The 21741-nt window shown below is 35.4% G+C and overlaps 2 protein-coding genes across 7 annotated transcripts in view; one reads left to right on the top strand and one right to left on the bottom strand.

Annotated features, from left to right (window-relative positions):
- Positions 1-21741, top strand: part of LOC138172773 (activated RNA polymerase II transcriptional coactivator p15) — a 216636-nt gene that overhangs the window by 27173 nt on the left and 167722 nt on the right. The window lies entirely within an intron of this gene.
- LOC138172744 (zinc finger RNA-binding protein) overlaps positions 1-21741 on the bottom strand; it is a 76116-nt gene that overhangs the window by 21234 nt on the left and 33141 nt on the right. For 5 of the 6 annotated variants that reach the window (XM_069102578.1, XM_069102590.1, XM_069102561.1 and 2 more), the window contains 9 exons: positions 20626-20873; positions 17142-17333; positions 15891-16179; positions 15036-15223; positions 13212-13331; positions 12486-12631; positions 8969-9131; positions 6965-7170; positions 981-1131 (listed from right to left, as the gene is read on the bottom strand). In XM_069102578.1, the coding sequence (XP_068958679.1) occupies positions 981-1131; positions 6965-7170; positions 8969-9131; positions 12486-12631; positions 13212-13331; positions 15036-15223; positions 15891-16179; positions 17142-17333; positions 20626-20873 (1703 nt within the window). The remainder of the gene's footprint in view (positions 1-980; positions 1132-6964; positions 7171-8968; positions 9132-12485; positions 12632-13211; positions 13332-15035; positions 15224-15890; positions 16180-17141; positions 17334-20625; positions 20874-21741) is intronic. The other variant, XM_069102569.1, reaches the window with a different exon arrangement.

Genomic DNA, 21741 nt, shown 5'->3' with positions numbered 1-21741 from the left:
CCATTAAAGCCCCACAATCCTTCCATGAATCCAGTCCCTGGAACCATTCTACAATACTGAATTTAGTCACCTTCTCAACTCATAGTAATATCACTGGTAGTAGCACTGTCAACTTTATTCTACTCTGATAATTCATAGGTTGTTCTAAATATAACAGTATGAGCACCAAGGCAAAACTGTCACTAAAGGAGATGCCATGGTAGAAAGGAGGTATAGCTGTCAACATTTAAAATAGAGGTCTCAAATGCTGAGCATATTACATGACTAATTTTTGACCCAAAAATTACAGATGAGACAGTGTCAGGAAAAAATTTCTTAAGCTTTAGAATAACCTAAACTATACTAAGAATTTAAGAAATGTTGTTAATGCTATGAACAATTCTAATGACAAAAATTAAATAGAACTCAAATTTCAGAAAATTCAAAACTTTTAAACAAGAGTACAAAATGGAATTACTTTATCACTAGTATCTGGAGTTCTTATGGTTCACCAGAAATATTTCCTACCATAAGCTTTCAGACAGATAAGCTATGAAAGGCATCATCAAAAGGCAAAAAGATTTCAGAAGAGCAGACTGACATTTACTTAAAACATGTACTTAAAGAGGTTAGAAGTTAGTGGCTTAAGTAAATAAGATATACTTATTTTACATAGCTATTTTTTAGTCCAAATTAATGATGGCTTCCCCATCATTACTTAAGTCTCAAAAAAAGAAGGCTAAGTATAACATATATTCCAGTTTTACCTTATAAAAGTAAACTGGCAAGACTGTATAATACCAAATGCATTCACTGCAAAATAAAAAATTAGAGTGAAAAAAAAAAATACTTGCCAGAAAGCATGCATGATTGGAAAAAAAAAAAGTTTGCCTAGAGAGCTCACATTAGTAACGGATTGGTTAGTTATAAATTAGTACAGTCTTGTCAGTAACTCCAAACCCTAAAAGGAGGCAAAAATTAAGATTCTAGACAATACTTACAGCAAGCTGTTTGGGAAGGTTTTCTGATATACGACTCAGTAGCGTCTTGGAAGGCTTCTCTGAGCACAGTAAAACCAGGTTTACATTTCTATCTCCACGGAGAAGTAATCCTTTTGCTAATACTCCTACTCGCAAGACTCCTTTCAAAGCTCTGCAGTAAAATCATTGCATCACAATGTATTCTTTTTTCTCCAATAAGAACACTTAATCTACCAATCAATATATAAATTAAGATAAAAATTTGCCACCCAATTAAAATTTCCACTGAAAATGGTCAGTCTGTATAGCCAACAACCATTTATGAAGGTATTACCCTGTTCCAGACACTGCACTAACCATAGAGGATACAAAGACACACAGATGGCTCAGCGAGTGAGAGCACCGGCCCCAGAGTCGGGATGACCTGGGATCGAATCCGGGCTCAGACACTCAGCACCCACCCAGAAATAACTGGCCGTGTCACCTTGAGCAAGTCACTTAACCCCGATTGCTTAGGGGCGGCCAGGTGGCTCAGCGAGTAAGAGCACCGGCTCCAGTGTTGGGATGACCTGAGGATCGAATACAGGCTCAGATACTCAGCACCACACCCAGAAATAACTGGCCATGTAACCTTGAGCAAGTTACTTAACCCCAATTGCTTTAAAAATAAAAAAAAGCAAAAAATATTCTCAGTTCTCAAAGAGTTTTACATTCTCATCAGGGAGACAACATGTTACAAGTAATACAAACTATATTCAGAGTATATGGAAAGTAATATCAGAGAAGGCACTAATAGCTACGTGAAGAAGCAGGTAGAGATGAGTCAAGCCCTCTCCTGGAAAAGGTAAGATCTGACCTGAGTCTTAAAAGAAGTCAGGTAGAATAAATAGGCAGTGTTCAAGGGACAGAACATTCAAGGAATGGGGGGACAGTCAGTGCAAGGGTATAATTATAAGATGTAATGTCATGTTCCACCAACAGCGAGGAAGGATATGGCCAGAACTACACTTTAGGAGTATCACTTTGGCTGTTAATAAAGCCAAGTTAACAGCATTTATTAAGGACCTACTATGTGCCAAGACCTTAGAAGGCAGCAAGGTGGCTCAGTGGAGAGAGCACAGGGCCTACAGTCAGGAAAGACTTGAGTTCAAATCTGACCACAAACACTTACTAGCTGTGTAACCCTGGGCAGGTCTTTGTTTGTCTCAGGTTCATCTATAAAATGAACTGGAAAAGGAAATGGCAAACTATTCCAGTAATCTTTGCCAAAAACAAAATCCCAAGGACAATCTACAATACGGTCCATGGAATCACAAAGAGCTGGACATAATTATATAATAATCAACAAAGTGTCACACTGGGGATACAAAGAAAGACAACGGATAATCCATGACTGCATGAGGGTCAGCCAGTGAAACTCTAAGATGGGAGATGGAGTATTTTCCAGCTAAAGGCGCCACAGATAGAGAATACTAGGCCTCGAGACAGGAATACCTGTGATCAAAACCAGCCTCAAATAGCCGGTAATAGTTACTAGCTGTGTAACCCTGGGGGACTCACTTAACCTCTGTCGGTCTCAGTTTCCTCAATTTTAAAACGGGGACCATAAGAGCATCTACCTCTCAAGAGTTGCTGCTCAAGTGACACAATATTTGTAAAGTGCCAAGCACAGTGCCTGGAACACTGTCAGTACTTAATACATGCTTGCCATTCCCTTCCCATTTTCAAGGAGCAGCAAGGAGGCCAGTATCACTGAACAGCAGAACACAGGGAAGAGTTTAAAAAGCCTGGAAAGGTAGGAAGGGGCCAGATTATGAAGGGGTTTAAAAGCCTAGGAGAGGGTTTTACAGTCGATGCTGCTAATAATAGAGAACTAATGGAATTTGGAGTAGAGGATTAACTAGAATGGGGAGACCTAAGGTAGGGAGATCATTTAGAAGGCTCCTGCAACAGTCCAAGTGTGAGGTCATGTGCGCCTGCCTCAGAGGATGGCAGTGTCAAAACAGACGCACAAATACCACTAATAAGTCTGTATCCCAAAGAGACCAAAGAAAAAGGAAAAAGATCAATACGTACAAAAATATTTATAGCAGTGCTTTTTGTGGCAGCAAAGAAATGTTAACGGAGGGGATGACCATCAATTAGGGAACAGCTAAGATTATGATGGAATACTACTGTGCTATAACAAATAACAAGCAGGATGGTTTCAGAAAAACCTGGGAAGACTTATATGAACTGAGACAAAAGCGAAATGAGCAGAACTAGCAAAACATTTGTTGTACACAGTAAACAGCAATACTATAAGGATGATCAACTATGAAAGATTTAGTCATTCTGATGAATATGATGGTCCATGACAATATCAATATCCAAGAGATAGAGGTAGATGGAGGTAGAACTGATGAACTCTAAGTACAGATTGAACCATTTTCCTCCACTTTATTTTCCTTGCATATTTTTTTTTTGGCGGAGGAATGATTCAGCTAATATGGAAATGTTTTGCATGATTACACATGTATAATGGGTATTGTTGGGTATAATGGGGATATTGTTTTCTTTCTCGATAGGTGGCAGATGACTTGGAGAAAATTTGGAACTGAAAATAAAAATCTGAAAAACAAACAAAAACACAACTTATACTTGGAAAAAGTTTTGAGGGGTTTTTTTTGGTGGGAGGTGGAAAATCTTTTTGTAAAATTAATTTATTTCATTAAATATTCCCTAGCTACATGTAAAAAAAATTATCATTTAAAAAAATTTTCAGTTCCAAATTCTCTTCCCCCTCCTCTTTAAGAAGGCAAGCAATTTGATTGTGATTATACAGAGCATGCAAAATATTTCCATATTAACCATGTGCAAAAGAAAACGCAAACAAAATAAAGCAAGAAAAGTAAAGAATTTTTTAAAAGTATGCTTCAATGTGCATTCAGAGTACATTAGTTCTCCCTCTGGAGGTGGATAGCATTTTTCATTATGAGTCCTTTGCAACTGTCTCAAATTATCATCTTTATCAGAGGAGCCAAATCTTTTACAATCATCCTTACAATATTGTTGTTACTGTGTATAATGTTGTCCTGGTTTTGCTCACTTAACTTTGCATCAGTTCATATACCTTCCCAGACTTTTCTGAAAATATCCTGCTTTTGGGTGGCTAGGTGGTACAGTGAATAGAGCACTTGTCCTGGAGTCAGGAGGACCTGAGTTCAAATCCAGCCTCAGACACTTTAACACTTAATTAGCCGTGTGACTTTGGGCAAGTCACTTATCCCCAACTGCCCCTCCAAAAGGAAAAAAATAAAGAAAATAAGAATTTCATAAAATTGTGTTGTATGATATCAGCATATTGGGGTGGCTAGGTGGTACAGTGAATAGAGCACCGGCCCTAGAGTCAGGGGGACCTGAGTTCAAATGCGGCCTCAGACACTTAACACAAAAACTAGCCATGTGACCTTGGGCAAGTCACTTAACCCCAAATTGCCCTCCAAAAAAAAAGAAAAAAAGAAAAAAAAGGAAATATCCTGCTTATCATTTCTTATAGCACAATAGTATTCCATCATATACCATAAACTTGTTCAGTCATTCCCCAAATGAGGGGCATCCCCTTGATTTCCAATTCTTTGCCACCTCAAAAAGAGCTCCTAAAAATATTTTTGTACATGTAGGTCCCTTCCCCTTTTCTTTGATCTTTTTGGGATACTGACCTAGAAGTGGCATTGCTATGTCAAAAGGTATGTGGTTTTATATCCTTTTGGGCACAGTTCCAAATTACTCTCTAGAATTGTTGGATTAGATGACAACAGTGCATTGCTAACTCAATTTTTCTACACATCCTTCAGCATTTGTCATTTTCCTTTTCTGTCGTTACCCAATCTGACAGACATCTAGGTGGTACATTGCATAGAGTATCAGTCAGGAGGACCTGAGCTGAATTCTGGCCTCAGATATTTATTAACATTGTGACCCTGAAAGTCACCTAACCCTGTGTGCCTCAGTCCCTCATCTATAAAATGAGCTGGAGAAGGAAATAACAAGCCATTATTGTATCTTTGTCAAGAAAACCACAAATGTGGTCATAAAGAGTCAGACAGAACTGAACAATAACCCAATCAGTAGTGACTTAAAAATTTTTTTCAAGTGACTTTTGATAGCTTTGATTTCTTCTTTTGAAAATTGTTTGTATCCTTTGACCATTTATCAACTGAGGAATGTCTCTTATTTTTACAAATTGGGCTCAGTTCCCATATATTTGAGAAATGAGGCCTTTTATCAGACAAATCTTATACAAAATTTTCCCCCTAGTTTTCCTTCTAATTTTGCTTTTGCAAAAGATTCTTAATAATTCTTAATTTCATGTGATTAAAATCACCTATTTTACTTCCCATAATCTCTATCCTCTCTTGTTTGGACATAACCGCTTCCCTTTTCCAAAGATCTGACAGGTACATTTTCCCATGTCCCTCTAATTTGCTAATGCTATCACTCTTTATGTCTAAATCATTTATATCCATTTTGACTTTATTTTGGTATATGGTGTGACATGTTCGTGTAAGTTTAGTTTCTGCCAAAGTGCTTTCCAGTTTTCCCAGTAATTTTTGTCAAATGGTGATTTCTTACCCCTAAAAGCTGAGATCTATGGATTTATCAAACAATAAATTACTATGGTCATTTACTATTGTGTGCTGTGTCTCTAATCTATTCCACTGATCTACCACTCTTAATTCTTAGTCAGTACTAGACTGTTTTGAGGATTAATGCTTTGTTATATAGTTTGAAATCTAGAACTGCTAGGCTGCCTTCCTTAACATTTTTCCCATCAATTCCCTTGAAATTACTTCCCCCCCCCCCCCGTAACAGCATTATTGTTTATTTACTAGTCAAAACAATCTTAATTACACCAAACCTTGGAAATAAAACTGTTTGCAAGTAGTCAGTCACTGAGATAACAGACCACAGTAAGGAAGAGAAGAAGAAAAAAGCAAGAGAGAAATTTAACCTTGTTAAATTATGCTTGCTTTTAGTTTAAGATAGCTACTACTTATCTTTTTAAGAAAGGCTCCACTGATTCCTACTCTTTCTAGTGTTTTTAATAAGAATGGATGCTGTATTCTGTCAAAGACTTTTTTGTATCTACTAATATAATCATATGATTTTTACTGTTTGTTACTAATATGGTCAATTATGCTCACAGTTTTCCTAATACTGAACCAGCCCTGAATTCCTGGAATAAAACCTAACTGGTTATAGCGTATGAGCTTTCCTTGATCTTATCCTTGACAGTACTTTATTTAAAATTTTTGCATTGATAAATTGTTAAGGAAATTGGTATATAGTTTTGTAAACTATAGTTTAGTTTTCTTTCTCTATCTCTACTTTCCCTGGTTTTGGTATCAAAACTATATTTGTGTCATAAAAGGAATTTGGTTGGGTTCCTTACCATTTTTTCAAATAGTTTATATAGTACTGGGATTAAGTATTCCTTAAATGTTTGGTAGAATTCACTTATGAATTCTTCTGGTCCTGACGAAATTTTCTTAAGGAGTTCACTGATGCGGCTTCAGACACTTAACACACACACACACAAAAACCTAGCCGTGTGATCTTGGGCAAGTCACTTAACCCAAATTAACCTCCAAAAAAAACAAACAACAAAAAAAGAGTTCATTGATGGCTTGCTCAATTTGTTTTTCTAAAATGAAGTTATGTATTCGATTTCCTCTTCCATTAATCTGGGCAATTTATATTTTTGTGAGATGGAAAACCTCTGATAGATACAATGTCCAATCAATTCCACAGAACTCATTATGAAACATGCTACTGGTCTCCTGATACAGAGGTGATGAACCCACAGTGCATACTGATGAATGTTTTTTGGACATGGTCAGTGTTTTGCTTGACTATGCATATGTGTTATGAGATTTTTATTTTTCTTTCTTTTTTCAATGAGATTAGGCAGAAGAGAATGCAGATTCTGTTCACTGAAAACAAGAAAAAACAAAAAAACATACCTGTCTTTACCCCCTTCTTTCTTGTCATCACCTTCTTTGCTTTTGCTTTTCTCATGATCAGACATATTGTCTGAAACAAGTTTGAGAGCCCGTTCAGTGATAGAAACAATTTTCTGAACTGCTTGTAACTCCTCTTCAGTTGGATATATAGCTGCATGCTTTGTCATTACGTAACGGTCATCAGATGAATCAGGACGACGTAAAGGCTGTGTAGAAGAAAAACTTTAATTACTTTATTTAAACAAATAATTTGCTTCTGTTGAAATATTTAATTTTCAACAATAAATTGGAGAAATACAAATTAAAGCACTTCTAATGCTCTAGTGCCCATCCATTAAATTGGCCAAGGTTTACAAAAAGAGAAAATGACAAATATTGGTTGGGGTTATGGAAGAACATGGACATGGCTGCATTGTTGGTGGAGTTGTGAATTAGCCTAGCCATTACTGAGAAGAAATAGGGAATTATAAATTAATTCTATTAAACTATGTAGACCCTTTGATCCAGTTACACTATTTTTAGTCCTATACCACAAAGATATCAAAGAAAAAAACATCTCATGTACAAAAATATAGTAGCTTTTTGTAGTTGCAAGGAACTGGGAACTAAAAGTGGTGCCCATCAGCTGGAGAATAGGTGAACAAATTGTGGTATATGACTACAATGGAATCCTATTATGCCATATGAAATGATGAAAGGGATAACCTTAGAGAAACCTGGGGAAGACTTCTATGAATTGATACAAATTAAAGTTAGCAGAAGCAAGAAAATAATTTATATAACCATAAGAATATAAAGAACAATTCTGAAAGACTCTCATCAATTTAATGACCAACAACTATGATTCCAGGACCAATGAACCTGTCTTCTGACAGAGGTAGAATTAACATGTAGAGTAAAACACCAATTTTTTGGACATTATTAATACCGGACTTTGTTTAATTATTATGCTTATTTGTTATATTTTTTTTTTGCATGGGGGAGTGGTGGTGAAAATAAAATACTTAATAACTAAAAAAAAAACAACCACACAACCAAATAAAAACCCTAACATTTAATTTTTTTCAGAAATACATTTTTTACTTTTAATAGCAATAAATAATCAGTCACACAAAACTTTTAGATCTACTCTATGCTTTTTTTTTTTTTAATACCTGTAAGCAAATTCACAATTAGTGTTTTAGTTTTCTCTTTTTCACACAAATGCCCCCCCCCCCCCTCTTGATTCTATCCCTCTGGGGATTAGAATGTTTAGATAAATAAACAGAATATTTACATAAGAACACAAATGTGGAGTTGGAAAAGACCTCTGACATCAGCTAGTCCAATTTCATTTTACAGATTAGGAAACTGAGAGGTTAACTGAACTACCCAATGTCACAAAGGTAGCAAAGCAACATAGGCGATATTTAAACCCTAGTCCTATGACTCCAGAGCTAGTGGTTTTTTTTTCTGTACAAGTCCCTAACTTCAATGTATTTTCATCTTGTTGGTCCTTGAATGACCTGGACCTCTCTTAATGAAAAAAGGAGAACTAAATCTGAAGCATGATGATTAAAATTAATGTTCTTCATCAGAAGAGATCTACTTCTATAGTTTATCATGTCTTGGTTTTCATACTTTTTTTCTTCACACATTCCATAAGAACAATTTCATATGATCAGGGAAAGCAGGAAAGCAAAAAGGCTCCAAGACACTTGTAAGAGAAAGCTGGAATATGCTTAGAGATCAAAGTAGAAACCTTAGCTCCTCTCTGTACCCCCCTTCTATGCTAGAAGACAAGAAGAGCTAAGTGGCCTTCTATGCAAACAAAGTTCAAGTTGATAACAAGTGGAAATCAACGTGCTAATAAAGGAGTTCTGTGGAAGCAACAAGGAACCCACAGGAAGTTCTCATGTACCCAAACACCTAGCTTGGTAGGCTGGGTGAAAATACTCACAGCAATACTCAAAGAACACTTTTTCCCTCCCCGTCTCACCCCAAATTTACAGGACAGACACTTACGGCGGGTCCCTGAGGCTGAGGCGGCATCCCTGGTCTGACGCCCAGGAGGCCTAGAGGCCCTGGGGGGCCATGCGGGTATCCTCCGTCGGGCATCCGCCGCCGGTCATCCCAGTGATGCTGCTCTTCCTCCACTCTTCTCCAGTACATGTCTTCTTCATAGCGTCTAAAATTATTTCACATTAGATGTTTATGAATAAAAATACATACATTGCTAATAAAATAATTTTGGATTCGCCATTAGGTCATGATTTGTGCTCAATGAAGAGCAAAACACAAAAACCGGGGAAGATTCACGCTAAACGTTTACATTCTTCTCTATCACATCTAATCACACCACTTTGATTTTATAAGCGGTCCTTCTATGGAACAGCAGCAGGGAAAAACACAAAGGAGAAAAAAGGAGGTAAAAACGCTACATTTAATGCTCAGGGACTCTGAGTGGAGAAAGTATCATTCCTCCCAACTTTCTTCTTTTAATTCTGCCTGACCATCTCAAATTCATCTGTTCTTTCTTGTTCATTCCTCATTCTAAGCTACTAAGTCATATTAATAATCTCTTGCAAGACAGAATGAGAACTGACAATATTTTGCAATGAAATTTCTCTAAGAGGCTAGTGGGGATGCAAACAGTTGGCTCAGAGTTTTTAAGGACAGATTGATTTTTCTACTTTGAGAGTAGGAGTAATATGCGTGTATAGCTACATAAGTGTATATACACATAAACATGATATACACACATACATATACATGGATATGCAGTGTAGTATAATGCAGTGTGGACAGAGTTTGGGACTCAGAAATGAGTTCAAAGTCTTTTTTTGACATTGGAGCTCTATAACCACAGGTGAATCTCTTAACAGAAGTCTTAGTTTTGTCATGGAATATCAGCTGTAATATTTACTTCAAAAGGATCATTATGGGGTTCAACCGAGAGTCTACTTTGTAACCTATACAGTATTATATCAGCTATTTTGTAGCACCAATTTATTCCTGTGAAGACCAATAAGGCTTGAGTCATATCTGCTGAAGAGTGCAACTGGAGGCTAGACTTGGGGTTCATATAACTCAGACTTTCAGGAGACATGTAGCACATATTCAGACTGATATGGGAGGTACCAAGTCAAGAGTTAAGCACCTATTATGTGCCAGGCACTGTGCTAAGTGCTGGGAATACAAAGCAAAGTAATAGAGTTCCTACTCTAAATGAGCTCACAAGTTCAATGGGGAAGATGACAAATAACTGTATAAACCAGTTATATACAGGATAAAACAGAAATATTCAACCAAGAGAAAGCACCAGAATTACAAGTGATTGAGAAAATGCTTTCTGTAAGTAGGTGATATTTTAGCTGGGCCTTGAAGGAAATTCAGAGAAGCCAGAAGACAGAGATGAGAAGGGAGGGAAAAGGGCTGGAGTTGAGAGATGGAGAGTCTTGTTCAAAGAGTAGCAAGGAGGCCAGTTTCAATGGATCTTAGAGTGTGTAACCAGGGAGAGACAGGAGTGTGGGGAGGTCATGAAGAGCTCTGACCACCAAACAAAGTGTCTTATATTTGACCCAGGCGATGACAGGGAGTCAAGCCACTGACGTTTACCGAGTACGTGAGTGACATGGTCATATTTGTACTTCAGGGAGATCATTTAGTTGCTGACTGAAGGAGACAGAGGAGTTGGAAGAGATTTCTGGTAGGCAGAAGAAACCAGCAGGCTATTGCTAGAGTCCAGGTAAGAGGTGACAAGGGCCTCACAAGGGTGGTGTCCATATCAGATGAGAGAATGAAGAATATGTGTGAGATGTTACAAAGATAAAAGTGAGCAGTTGAGAATGACATCTAGTTTTCAAGACTGGGGGATTGGGAGGATAGAAGTACCCTTGACAATATTAGGGAAATTTGGGGAGAGAGGAGAGTTTAGATAATGAGTTCAGTTTGGGACATACTGAGTTTAAGATGTCTATGAGACAGCTAGTTCAAGATGTTTAATAGGTAGTTGGAGAGTTGACACTAGAGGTCAGGGCTGGATAACTAAATCTGAGAAGCATCAGTATAGAGATGGTAATAAAATTCATGCAAGCTGATGAGATCACCAAATGAACTTGTATAAAGAGAGAAGACGGCCCAGGACAGAGTGCTATAAATAGGGACAGGTCCTAGATTAAATTATTTCACTGATAGAGGCAACTCTCTAAAAGTGTAGGTTGGCACCCTTTCTTCAACATATGATCTCAGAGATTTGCCTAGCACACTGAAAGACTAAATGATTTGTCCAAGACAAAACACCCAGCAAGTGTCACAGCCAGAAGATGAACCCAGGTTTTCTTGTTTTGGAGATCAAGCTCACTATCTACTGTATCACATAGTCTCTTGTGCTACAGGTATAATACCAAGTATAGTGTTTAGTGATCATTTTGAAAAAATACAAATAAGAACAATTTAACTACACTACTGGGCCCAAATGAGTTAATAAAACCATTCTTATGCTAAGTCACAAATTCTATAAATCACTACACTTGAAACTCCTCAGAAAAAGTTTTTTTTTTTTTAACATACTCTACATCAATTACATATATTAGTTTTCTTGGAAATAATTAAATGTTTCCCAATTTTTCCATTCAGGGTGTATTATAATTGAATTTAATATAAACCCACTAAACTTGTTCTTTCTTGTTTTGTCCTCAAAGAGGAAATAGCTATCACTTGTATTGTTTCTTCATATATCTGATTACTAATACAAAGATTCTGAAATCTACCTTAATTGTTGAAACAATTTCTAATATATAAATCAAATTAATTCTTAATTGAATATTTGCATTTTAATAAATGATATATTTTTTTCAACCAATACCACAGCTCCATCTGTACTAGTTTGTACATTTTTATTAGCTGATTTAATTTATAAAAGTTAATACACTAGAATCAAAAGACCAAACTATTTGCCTCTAAAAAGTCTTTGTTATAATGTATATGTGTGGCCTAGAAACTATAAGGCCCCAAAGGAGCTCTTATAGCTTCCCCAAATGTATTAGTAATACAAGTTTGACAGATTAGCTAATTGTCATATTGAAAAGGATGAAGAAGCTGGCCCTAATGGAAGGAAGTACAGAAAAAGGAAAGAAGCATGAAAGTCTTGGAGATGGGAGGGTAAGGATGGTGGTGATATCTGACTAAGATACTGATTTAGAAGAGGCCAATTCTAGTTATCAATGGGGACAAACCACTAGAAATCTAGCCCCAAGCTCTACTGCTATCTGAGGCTACCTAATAATTCCTTAGACGTGAAATTTAACATTGGCTCTTTTTCTTAATTTTGCTAAAAAAGCTCCAAATAAGTTATTTAAGGAGACATAATGCAAGTAGATCCCTGCTGCTGCTGCTCCCTGAAAGTGTAAAGTACTGTACACAAACCTACCTTGTCTAAAAACATCAGTCACCATTAATTTATTTATTCAGTCATTCACAACTAAACTATTTAGCAAGTATGAAGCAATTTTTCATATTTTATTAAAGTGAAAAATAGTACCTCATTTCCATTCTCCAGCGTTCTTCCTCTTCACGTCTTCTCCAGTATTCTTCCTTCTGCATTTGTTTCCTCATTTTCTCTTCTTGGATCTTTCTTGCTCGAATACTGGGCTTTACTTCCACTTGCAAATCTGGATTTACTTTTTTCTACATAAACAAATATTTTAAAATTTATTTTTCATCAGTCTTTTCAGCACAATTTTTCACCATTCTGTGTATTTATTTAGTTACATATTTTTCCCATGGAATACAAGTCACTACAGTAAAACCTCACTGATTCAAAATAATTAGGAGGAAATTCAGTAAAATTATGATAGCTTTCAGACACATATAGTAACTCAAATTAGATCCCCAAAGTGCTGTATGCAGAAATTACATCCAAGACTCTATGAATGTGTAGAGAGTCTCACACATCCTTCAAACACTCTATGGTCATGCAATTATCATCTCTTAGTATGCTCTTTAAAAAAATCCAAAATTTCATAATATAAAATCAAGGTCCATTGCCTTAAAAGAAAATAGGCAATTGGTACATGGGTATTAGTTTCAAATACATAAAAACTGCAAAGTTAAGTAAATGTGGGTGAAAAAATAGGTATGTCCTATGGGTCACAACACCCATAGAATATGAGTTCCTGTACGGTCAGAATAGTGTCATTTTGATTTTTTGTTTTCTAGGATATAAATGCTTAATAAATACAAAGTAATGACAGCAATCTCCACTAACTTTATATTGAAGTCTGTGCCTTCTCCCTTTTAAGTGCATTTCCTTGGCATTGGGATCATTAAAGCTACACTCACACAGCTTACAATGGAACCGAATTACTTTCCCTTCATCATTTCGTACCTAAAGAAACAAATGAAAAACATTAAAAATAGGAAAACATATTATGTTTATAGAATGTTAGAAATTACATCATTCATTCACTTTTAAAATTCTGTAGCCTAATGATAGAAAGGCTATTTCATTAATCACAATTAGTTGTAGTCAAAGAAAAGAAATACAAAATGTCTGGAGTTGTCTGTGAGCTTGACAGGATGGCCCATATAGAAATTTAGATAAAGATTCATTTTTTGACTCTGGCCCATAAACAGTTTCTGTTGTTAAAGCAGGACCTTTATAATTCAATTAAGCCTGCACTTGTTAAATACCACTGTGTTAGGTGATGCCAATTTTATTTAGGTCTGCATGTAGAGACTATATCTATATACATGATGAATTGAGTCACTACTGAAATTTGAGCTACTACAACTAATTAGGAGCACATGTAGAATTAAGAGAATCTCAAATCTAGAAGGCATCTTAGAAATCATTTAGTGCAAAACCTCTCAGGCTTCACTACAGCTTAGAGAACTTACCTGATGTCATTTAGTCATTAACAGAACTCAGAATTCCAAATCTTCTGATTCCCAGGCTAAAGCTTTTTCCAATTAACAGCTATCTGGTATATTTTTATGTTATATGGACTACTGATAGATTTCAGTTTTTACTTCCAGATTTAAGGGTGCTCCTAACCTTGATTCTCAGAAGTACTGAGGATCATATATCCAGCATAAAACTAGGAATTGTGTTAATTTTGGATGGGTGAATTTTGAAGGTAATTGAAATATACTTAGTTATTTGCAGATATAGCTTAATTATCTTGCTAGTTAGTAAATTCCTTCAGAACAGGAAACTTTAATGTACCACCTCAAAATCTAGCATAGTTTCTCATTAAGTAATGGTGTTTTAGTGTAAGTTTTCCTAAAAATTTATTATATATTTTCCCTCCTCAATACACAGGAGATAAAGAACACAAAAACATTTTATTGATGATTTAGGGTCATTATTGAGAGCTTTGGAGGCTACTGAAGTAGATTACCTTATGAGAGTGGCCCTAATAATATAAGAAAATGTTTTAAACAGCCTTCCTTTTACAAAGTACAATTATTTAACAAGCACATTTGCTCTTTTTTTCTGGTGGTCAGATAACATTCCTCCCTGCTTCAATGTGTTCCTTTTAGAAGCCTTCCCCATAGGTAAAGTTTTATTGTTTTTTCATCTAGAAGGTTCAAAGTATCCCAAGTTCAGAGGGAGTATGGAAGCCATCTCTTCCAATCCCTCTCATCTGAGCAAGTATACTGAGAAACTAAATGTTTCCCAACTTCTCATCTTCAAGGATGTTTTGGCTTATTAAATAAGTATTTAACACAGTTTTACAAATAATAAATACTAAGCTTCCTTTTTCTCTCTTATGAAATAAAATGCCAAGGCTTTATCTGGGCTATTTTCTTTAATATTGAGACTTCTTTTTGCTTATTTCTACCATTCTGGATAGTTAAGTGTCACTAAGTATGCTGCTATTAGGCAGAGAATAAAAGTGAAAAACAAAGGAACTAAAAGCATTTTCAGCCTATAGTGAACACATTTTTGAAATTGTTATTTTATTTAATATGATTAAAATAGAAGTTATAAAAGATTTGCAAATGAATAAATCCTCTCCCCAGAAACACATTTTCACAACAAATCTATAGTTTGAATTTTGTAATAACCATATTCTCATTTCAATACCTCCTCAACATAGTCATGGCCTACTGGCTGAACATCACTCTGCAAAGCAGCAAGAGTTGTAGGTGTCACTGGGTCTGATGGGTCTGATTTTACTTCTTGGGTCTGTACAGCAGAAGTGGCAGGGGTAGGTTTAATACTTTCGGTACCTTTCAAATCTTCTGTTTTAATTGACGGCAACTTATTGCCACCTAGAAAAAGGGTATATATAAATTTGTAAATTTTAACCATAAACAAATTTCACATGAATTAAACTGGATATGTCGATAATCTTCCTATAATAATACCACTACTTAGCAATTATGGACATTTTGATTTAAGGACTCGAGTCTTAAAAACATTTAGCTTTTGCTGTTTATTAACAAGTAGAATAAGTAAGTGTTCATAATATCTTCACTTTGAGAAACTCAAAACTATTTAACAATTCATCCTCATTAGTCTGGGTGGTTATCTCCACTTTACAAATAGACCAAATTTTCACACAGGATTTTTCATTTTTAAAATTCATGCTGCCCAAGTGAATTTCAACAAATGACAGATGAATGAAAGCTGAAACAATCTTGTCTTCAAATTCCCTTTTATATTTTACCAACTTTTGATCACTTGACATCTAATCTTAGCTTGCTTAAGTGTTTTGTAAAAATAGGTTTAAAACTATTAAGATTCTTTTTTAAACTACTGGCGATGACTATCCTGCTAAATAGGTGAAGAAACAAAAGTACAAGTATATGGGCACAAATAACTAATTATATTATTTATAAAAATAACATTCCAATTAGTTTTCATATAAAATACTATCTTGTAAATTTTTTGAATTTTCTAAATATAAGTTTCATAGCAAAGGACATGTATACTTGCCAACAAAATTTATTTTGGGTGTAGATGTTTTCTTTGCAGCCATACTTGGAGGCACTGTTGATGCTTTAGTGTTTGATGCTGTATTGAGACCTGTGTTCGTAGCAGGTGTCAGAACTTTGACTGCAGAAGTTACAACTGAAGAATTCACAGTACTGTTGCTAGCTGCAATACCAGAAGTAGAGGCAGTTGATTTAGAAGCAGATGCAGCTGTTGAAGAAGTAGCTTGGGTAACAACATTTGGTTCCGTTGAAGGAATGGGTTTGCCAAGTTTTGTGTGTAACTTTACCACCTATAAAAACACATTAGCATCTGTCACACTGTGTAGAATATACAGATTTTTAAAGTAATAAACAACACTTTACAATGAAGTCCAACTATTCCCTTTCTATTCAGTAAAATTTTGTGTGTTATAGACTTTTACATATTTGCTTCCTGTTAAATCCATGAATAAACAGATAATCTGCCTATTATCTACCTGGGTAACCTTAGGCATATCTGCCTATTATCTAGCTGGGTAACCTTAGGCATACCTGCCTATTATCTAGCTGGGTAACCTTAGGCATACCTACCTATTATCTAGCTGGGTAACCTTAGGCAATTCATTAAACATCTAGGCCTCAGTTTCTTCACTTGTAAAATTAGGAAGCTGTGATAACTTACAGCTCAACAAATACTATTATTGTTCAGTTTAAACTTCAACAGTTAAAATACAAATTTTTAATTTGCCTATAGAATTCCTAGTATATTCACATGTGAATATAGGCCACTTAATCTTTGAAGAGGATTTATTTTAAATTTCTACAGTATCTTACAACTAAAGAACTTTTATTTTCACAACATGACTATGAGGCAAATACATAAATATACTCATTGCTTCTACCTTATTTAGATAAGGAAACCAAAGCAAAGACACATTAAATGACTTATTCAAGGTCATATTCAATCAGACAGAAGGTTAACAGAAAGGAAATATTAGCACCTGATAATTTTCCAAGTAATGAAATTAGTCCTCTAAAGTTTCTACAAGGTAAACTTAAGGAGCAAATTCAGCAATACATTAAGTATTTTAGTTAAAGGAAGTGGAGATATCACTGAAATCATGAAGCAATACTGTTAAGTTCTATGAAATTTGAAAAGCAACCTTTACTTCTACTTAAACCCTTATCCCAAAGATGACATAAGGGGTATATATGTAGGCATTATGTATGTGTGCGTACATGTGTGTGTCTGTGTGTGAGAAAAGGCACCTACTTTCTGATGCTTAGCACCACGAATGTGTGCTGCATATGCATCTGCTCCTGTACAAGACACATCACAGAGCTCACAACGTAGTTGATTTTGAGTCCCACGAATGGAGGTGCTGCTGCTGCTGGTGTTTTGAGAAGCTTTCAATGCAGCTTCCTTTTTTTTGTGTTTCTGTCCTTCTAAATGCTCTTTATAAGTCTGTTTTAAAAGAAAACATTTTCCTTCATTTGTATACCATTCAGTATAATCTAATTTATAAATCTCTTAATACTCATTTAAAAGTCAAGATAACTCTGTTCCCAGAAGTAGTTGAAGATTAGATTGTAGAATTCCTTACAAACTAGCCAAATTTATTCTAGCGGATTGGTGGCTCTGTCGACTGATTCTAATAAAATACAGTAATTTTCAGAATCATGGGAGTTCTCCTTTACAAAAAACAACTGATTAGACAGAAAGGATATGCTTCTCCTTTTAAAATCAAAAGATAGTAATGGTAAATGTATACCTATCATTGGCAACAGATTCAAAAGCAAGTAGGGAAAAGATATTTCTCTTCCATAAATAAATATCCTACATCAACAAAAACTCTAGCTATAGTCCAATACATATAAAGATAATAGCTTACAAATAGATTTTAGTTCCAAAATACCATCTGTCATTTAACTGTTTGGAACTCTTCAATTTCCCACAGAAACATTACAAATGGTAAAAAAGCTCATAGGTTAGTTCACAAAAAACTCATTTAACACATAATCTAAGTGAAATATGCTAAAGAAAAAATGAGTTAAATTTCTAACACATCTTCAATGCCAGTACTACTTGAATAAAAGTAGTTTTACTTCTAAGAGAATGAGGAAGCAGAATAATAGGATCATTCATTTCCTTAGAAGCTATCTGGACCCCCTCATTTTACAAATATGGAGACTGAGGCCTAACAAAATTTAGTGACTTGCCCAAGGTCAGGGTCTTTAGGACACTTTCCAGGACTTTTGAGGCTAACAGTGATCCTTTAATGAAATCATATTTGACTTCAAAATTTATGTCTTTTCTTTCAAAAAAAGCATATAATTAATTAGCATTACTCATACATACAACAGACTTTTAGAGCTGACAGGGACCTTAGAGATCTAATCTAGCGTCTTCATTTTAAAGATGAAGAAACACAGAGGTCAAGCTTATAGTCTACTAGGCTATGCACAAAACAGATGCTCAATAAATGTTTATTAAATCAAAATACCTCCAAATCAGTTTCGATCGGCATAGACAGGCCTAGGATATTAGATTTCTTGACTGTCAGTCCAGTGCTTATACATGTATCCCCCTAAATGTTAGTACCCTCTCCCTAGCCAGCTTCAGACACTCTTCACTTATCAGTCCAAACATTTCCTTGCCATTTCCCCTAGACTAAACTAACACCAGAGACTATATATTCTGAGGTACTTAACCTATTCAGTTTTGGAATTTCTGTCCTGGACCCCATGCTGTCTTTATTGGCAAATTTTTAAGTGAAAATTTATATAGGTAGGTAGCCCAGCATATATCTAGACAAGACTCAGCCATGCTTCATATTCTACCCTGGCCATCTTGTTACCCACCCTGCCTTGGTATGTATTCATTCCCTCCTTAAATAATTTTATATTTACTTATTTGTGTACATGTTGTGGGTTCCATGGCCTCAATCAGGAGAATATAAGGAGACAAACTGTCTTGTTTTTGTTTCTTTATTCCCAGAGACTAAAAGTGTCTTACACATAACTGGAGCTTAATGTTTGCTGAAATGAAGCTATACTGGCTCAATTCATTTACAGTCTTATAATCATCCCTCATCAACAAGTACCATATCCAGTCCTAAATTCCATAATTTCTTTTTGTGTTCCATACACATGACATTCTATTATTTCATAGTCATGCCTAGTATTACATATTCAACTCTAAGAACATTTTCTCACATGAAATGCTCTAGCTTTTATATCTCATGTATTCACTCACTACAAAGAACATCTAATTCTTATATAATGATCACCCCTCATAATATCTCTCTCATCCCATCTGTCTGTTGCCCATTCTGAAATTCTTACATCTGTATCTCATAGAATCATTTCTTCTTACACTTACATGAAGGCTCCACATAACCTTTGTAAACTCACATTCCAACACTAATATCATTATATACCCAGACTGAGGCTTTGCATATTTATCCTCAATGATATAACCCTTCACATGCTCGTTCCAGGAGCCCACATGCCATACATATACTCAACTCCAATGATATTATACTCCCTTAGAATGGAAGATGGATGGCAGTCATACATATATTCAAGATAGTCTTAAATTGGGTACCTGTAACTCAGTGATTATAGCTGTTTTTTTTTAATGGCCCAAGAGTTTTAAAGGCAATACAATACCTAGTCAAACAAACCTAATCCAGGAGGCTTAAAACAAATTAAAGCTTTGAAGATTTAATACATTGTGGGAAGGAAAACATCAAGAACCTGCCTTCCCCTTCCTAGAAACACACCTGAAACTTTCCAGCTACTAAATTCTCATTGTGTTTTCAGGCCCTTTAGAAAAAGGGAAAACAGACTATGCCTGGGAAGAGATCTGAATATGTTTGATACTGACAAGGGACAGACACATATCCTTATCACATATACATAAGAAGAACTACTGACTAGAAACAAAAAAAGAGCAAGGAAAAACAGAAAGCCTCCTATGCTTGTTTACCCAGCACTCTGAGTGAGCTTTCACTGCACTTTTCTTGTTGCCAGAATTCCTAAGCCCTTCCCTATACATGATGTGACTATAAAGCAACTAGATGGCTTTCCACATGCTACACACACAAACTAGCCACTATTTTAGTTTCAACTTTTAAATAAATCCATCTTTATATTAGGATGACCTGTAGCTCTTCTAAAAATTGTTCACTAAAGGTTCTTACACTATTTCAGAAATTCCTGCTTATTTCTTATTTATTTGTTTATATGCCCTAAAAATATTACAGTAAACAAGGTTGCCTCATCTGTAAAATGAAGAAATTATGCACCTTTAGGTCCCTTCTAGCTCCTAAAGTCTACTGAGTTTATGAAACTCCCACCAAGATTAAAACAGAACTTTAGAGAGATTTAAGAAAAAAGGAAGGTTATATCCTTCTTCCCAAAATGGGAGTTTTCTCCAAATGCTTATAAAATAACGTGTATTTTTGTAAGGAAAGAAGGCAAAATCCAAAATAGACATAAAAACTGAAGTTTAACTTAAAAAAAAAACCCAAAACGTCTTTCATATAAACAGCTATAGGCCTTTCATTTACATTAATATTCATTACTGTTCCTCTCTTAAACTATTATTTTCAAGTCTCAATAGCAATAACTCCCTTCAAACAAAAATGCTTTGGCCAAAATGGCACTATTTTAAGGAAAAAAAAAACTTATAATGCCGTCCACACTTATTAAATATGATCATTAAGACTTGCAGTAATATAAAATGTAGATACCTGTGGTCCAGCACAGCTGATCTTACAAACATCACAATAATGAATCTGGGGTGGTTTGGGAGGCTGTTTTGGTTTCAGTTGTTTATTTTGGAATGGTGCTTTTTTAGTAAAGGTGGTCCCTGTCCAGGCAGCTGTTGCAGCAGCAGCAGCAGCTGCTGCTGCCGCTTGTTTCTGTTGCTGCTGTTGCTGTTGGTAGTAGGAGGAGGCAGCTGAATATACTGCTGCTTCATAACCTGAATAAGAGGTACCTTACAAATAAAAATCAAACAAATATTATTTACATAATTATAAAAGTCAAGTATTCAGTAATAAAGTTTAAGTTACCAAATTATGTTACTGAAATTCTGTTAATTAAGTATTCAAATGTATCACCATTTAAACACTGTATATCTTCTATGGAATTCAAGAGGAACCTTACTTACCTTTTTCTATACAATTATGCCTATCTATTGCACTTAGAAATAAGCTAGATGCTCTGGGAGATACAAAATTATATATGATCCCTCAAAGAAGTTTGGTCTAAGAAACTAAGGACATATACTTTAAGGAAGAAAATAATCAAATGGCATAGTCTGAGGTATGCTATTATAGGAGTTCAAAAAAGTGTATATCAATTAATATTAGAGTAAATCCAGAGTTGGTAGTCTTGAGCTGAGCTTTGATTGAGGGATAAGACTTAGACAGGGAGAAAGGCCTCTTTAAGTCAAACTAATATGAGTGAAGGCAAACAATTAAGCATGAATCACCATAAAAAGCTTGTGGGGGCCTGAGAAGTAGCCTGACTGAAGGATTCATTTACAGTGAGGAGTAGTGGGGAAATCAGTTTGGAGACGTAGATTGAAGCCAGGTTATAAAGGCTTTGAAAGCATTATCAAAGAACAAGAGAGGAGTTTTCTGCCTTCTCCCCAAGGTTGAAAAGACACTTTAAATTCTATCTCAACTGGCCAACAATACACAGGGTTCCATAATAATTATCCTAAGTCCTTGCTCTCATGACATTTCCATGACATTTTGCTAGCTCTCTCTGAATAATCTTTTTGTTTTAAAATGGATAGTTTCAGCTAAAATTTCTATTAAATGACAAAAGGGCTTTGTGTATTAAGTCTACTTAAAATC

This window comes from Petaurus breviceps, unplaced genomic scaffold, assembly GCF_028583685.1.
Source record: "Petaurus breviceps papuanus isolate PSGF00001 unplaced genomic scaffold, PetGlider_PUasm1.0 129, whole genome shotgun sequence".
NCBI lineage: Eukaryota > Metazoa > Chordata > Mammalia > Diprotodontia > Petauridae > Petaurus > Petaurus breviceps.
This window is presented reverse-complemented; position numbering and strand designations above follow the sequence as displayed.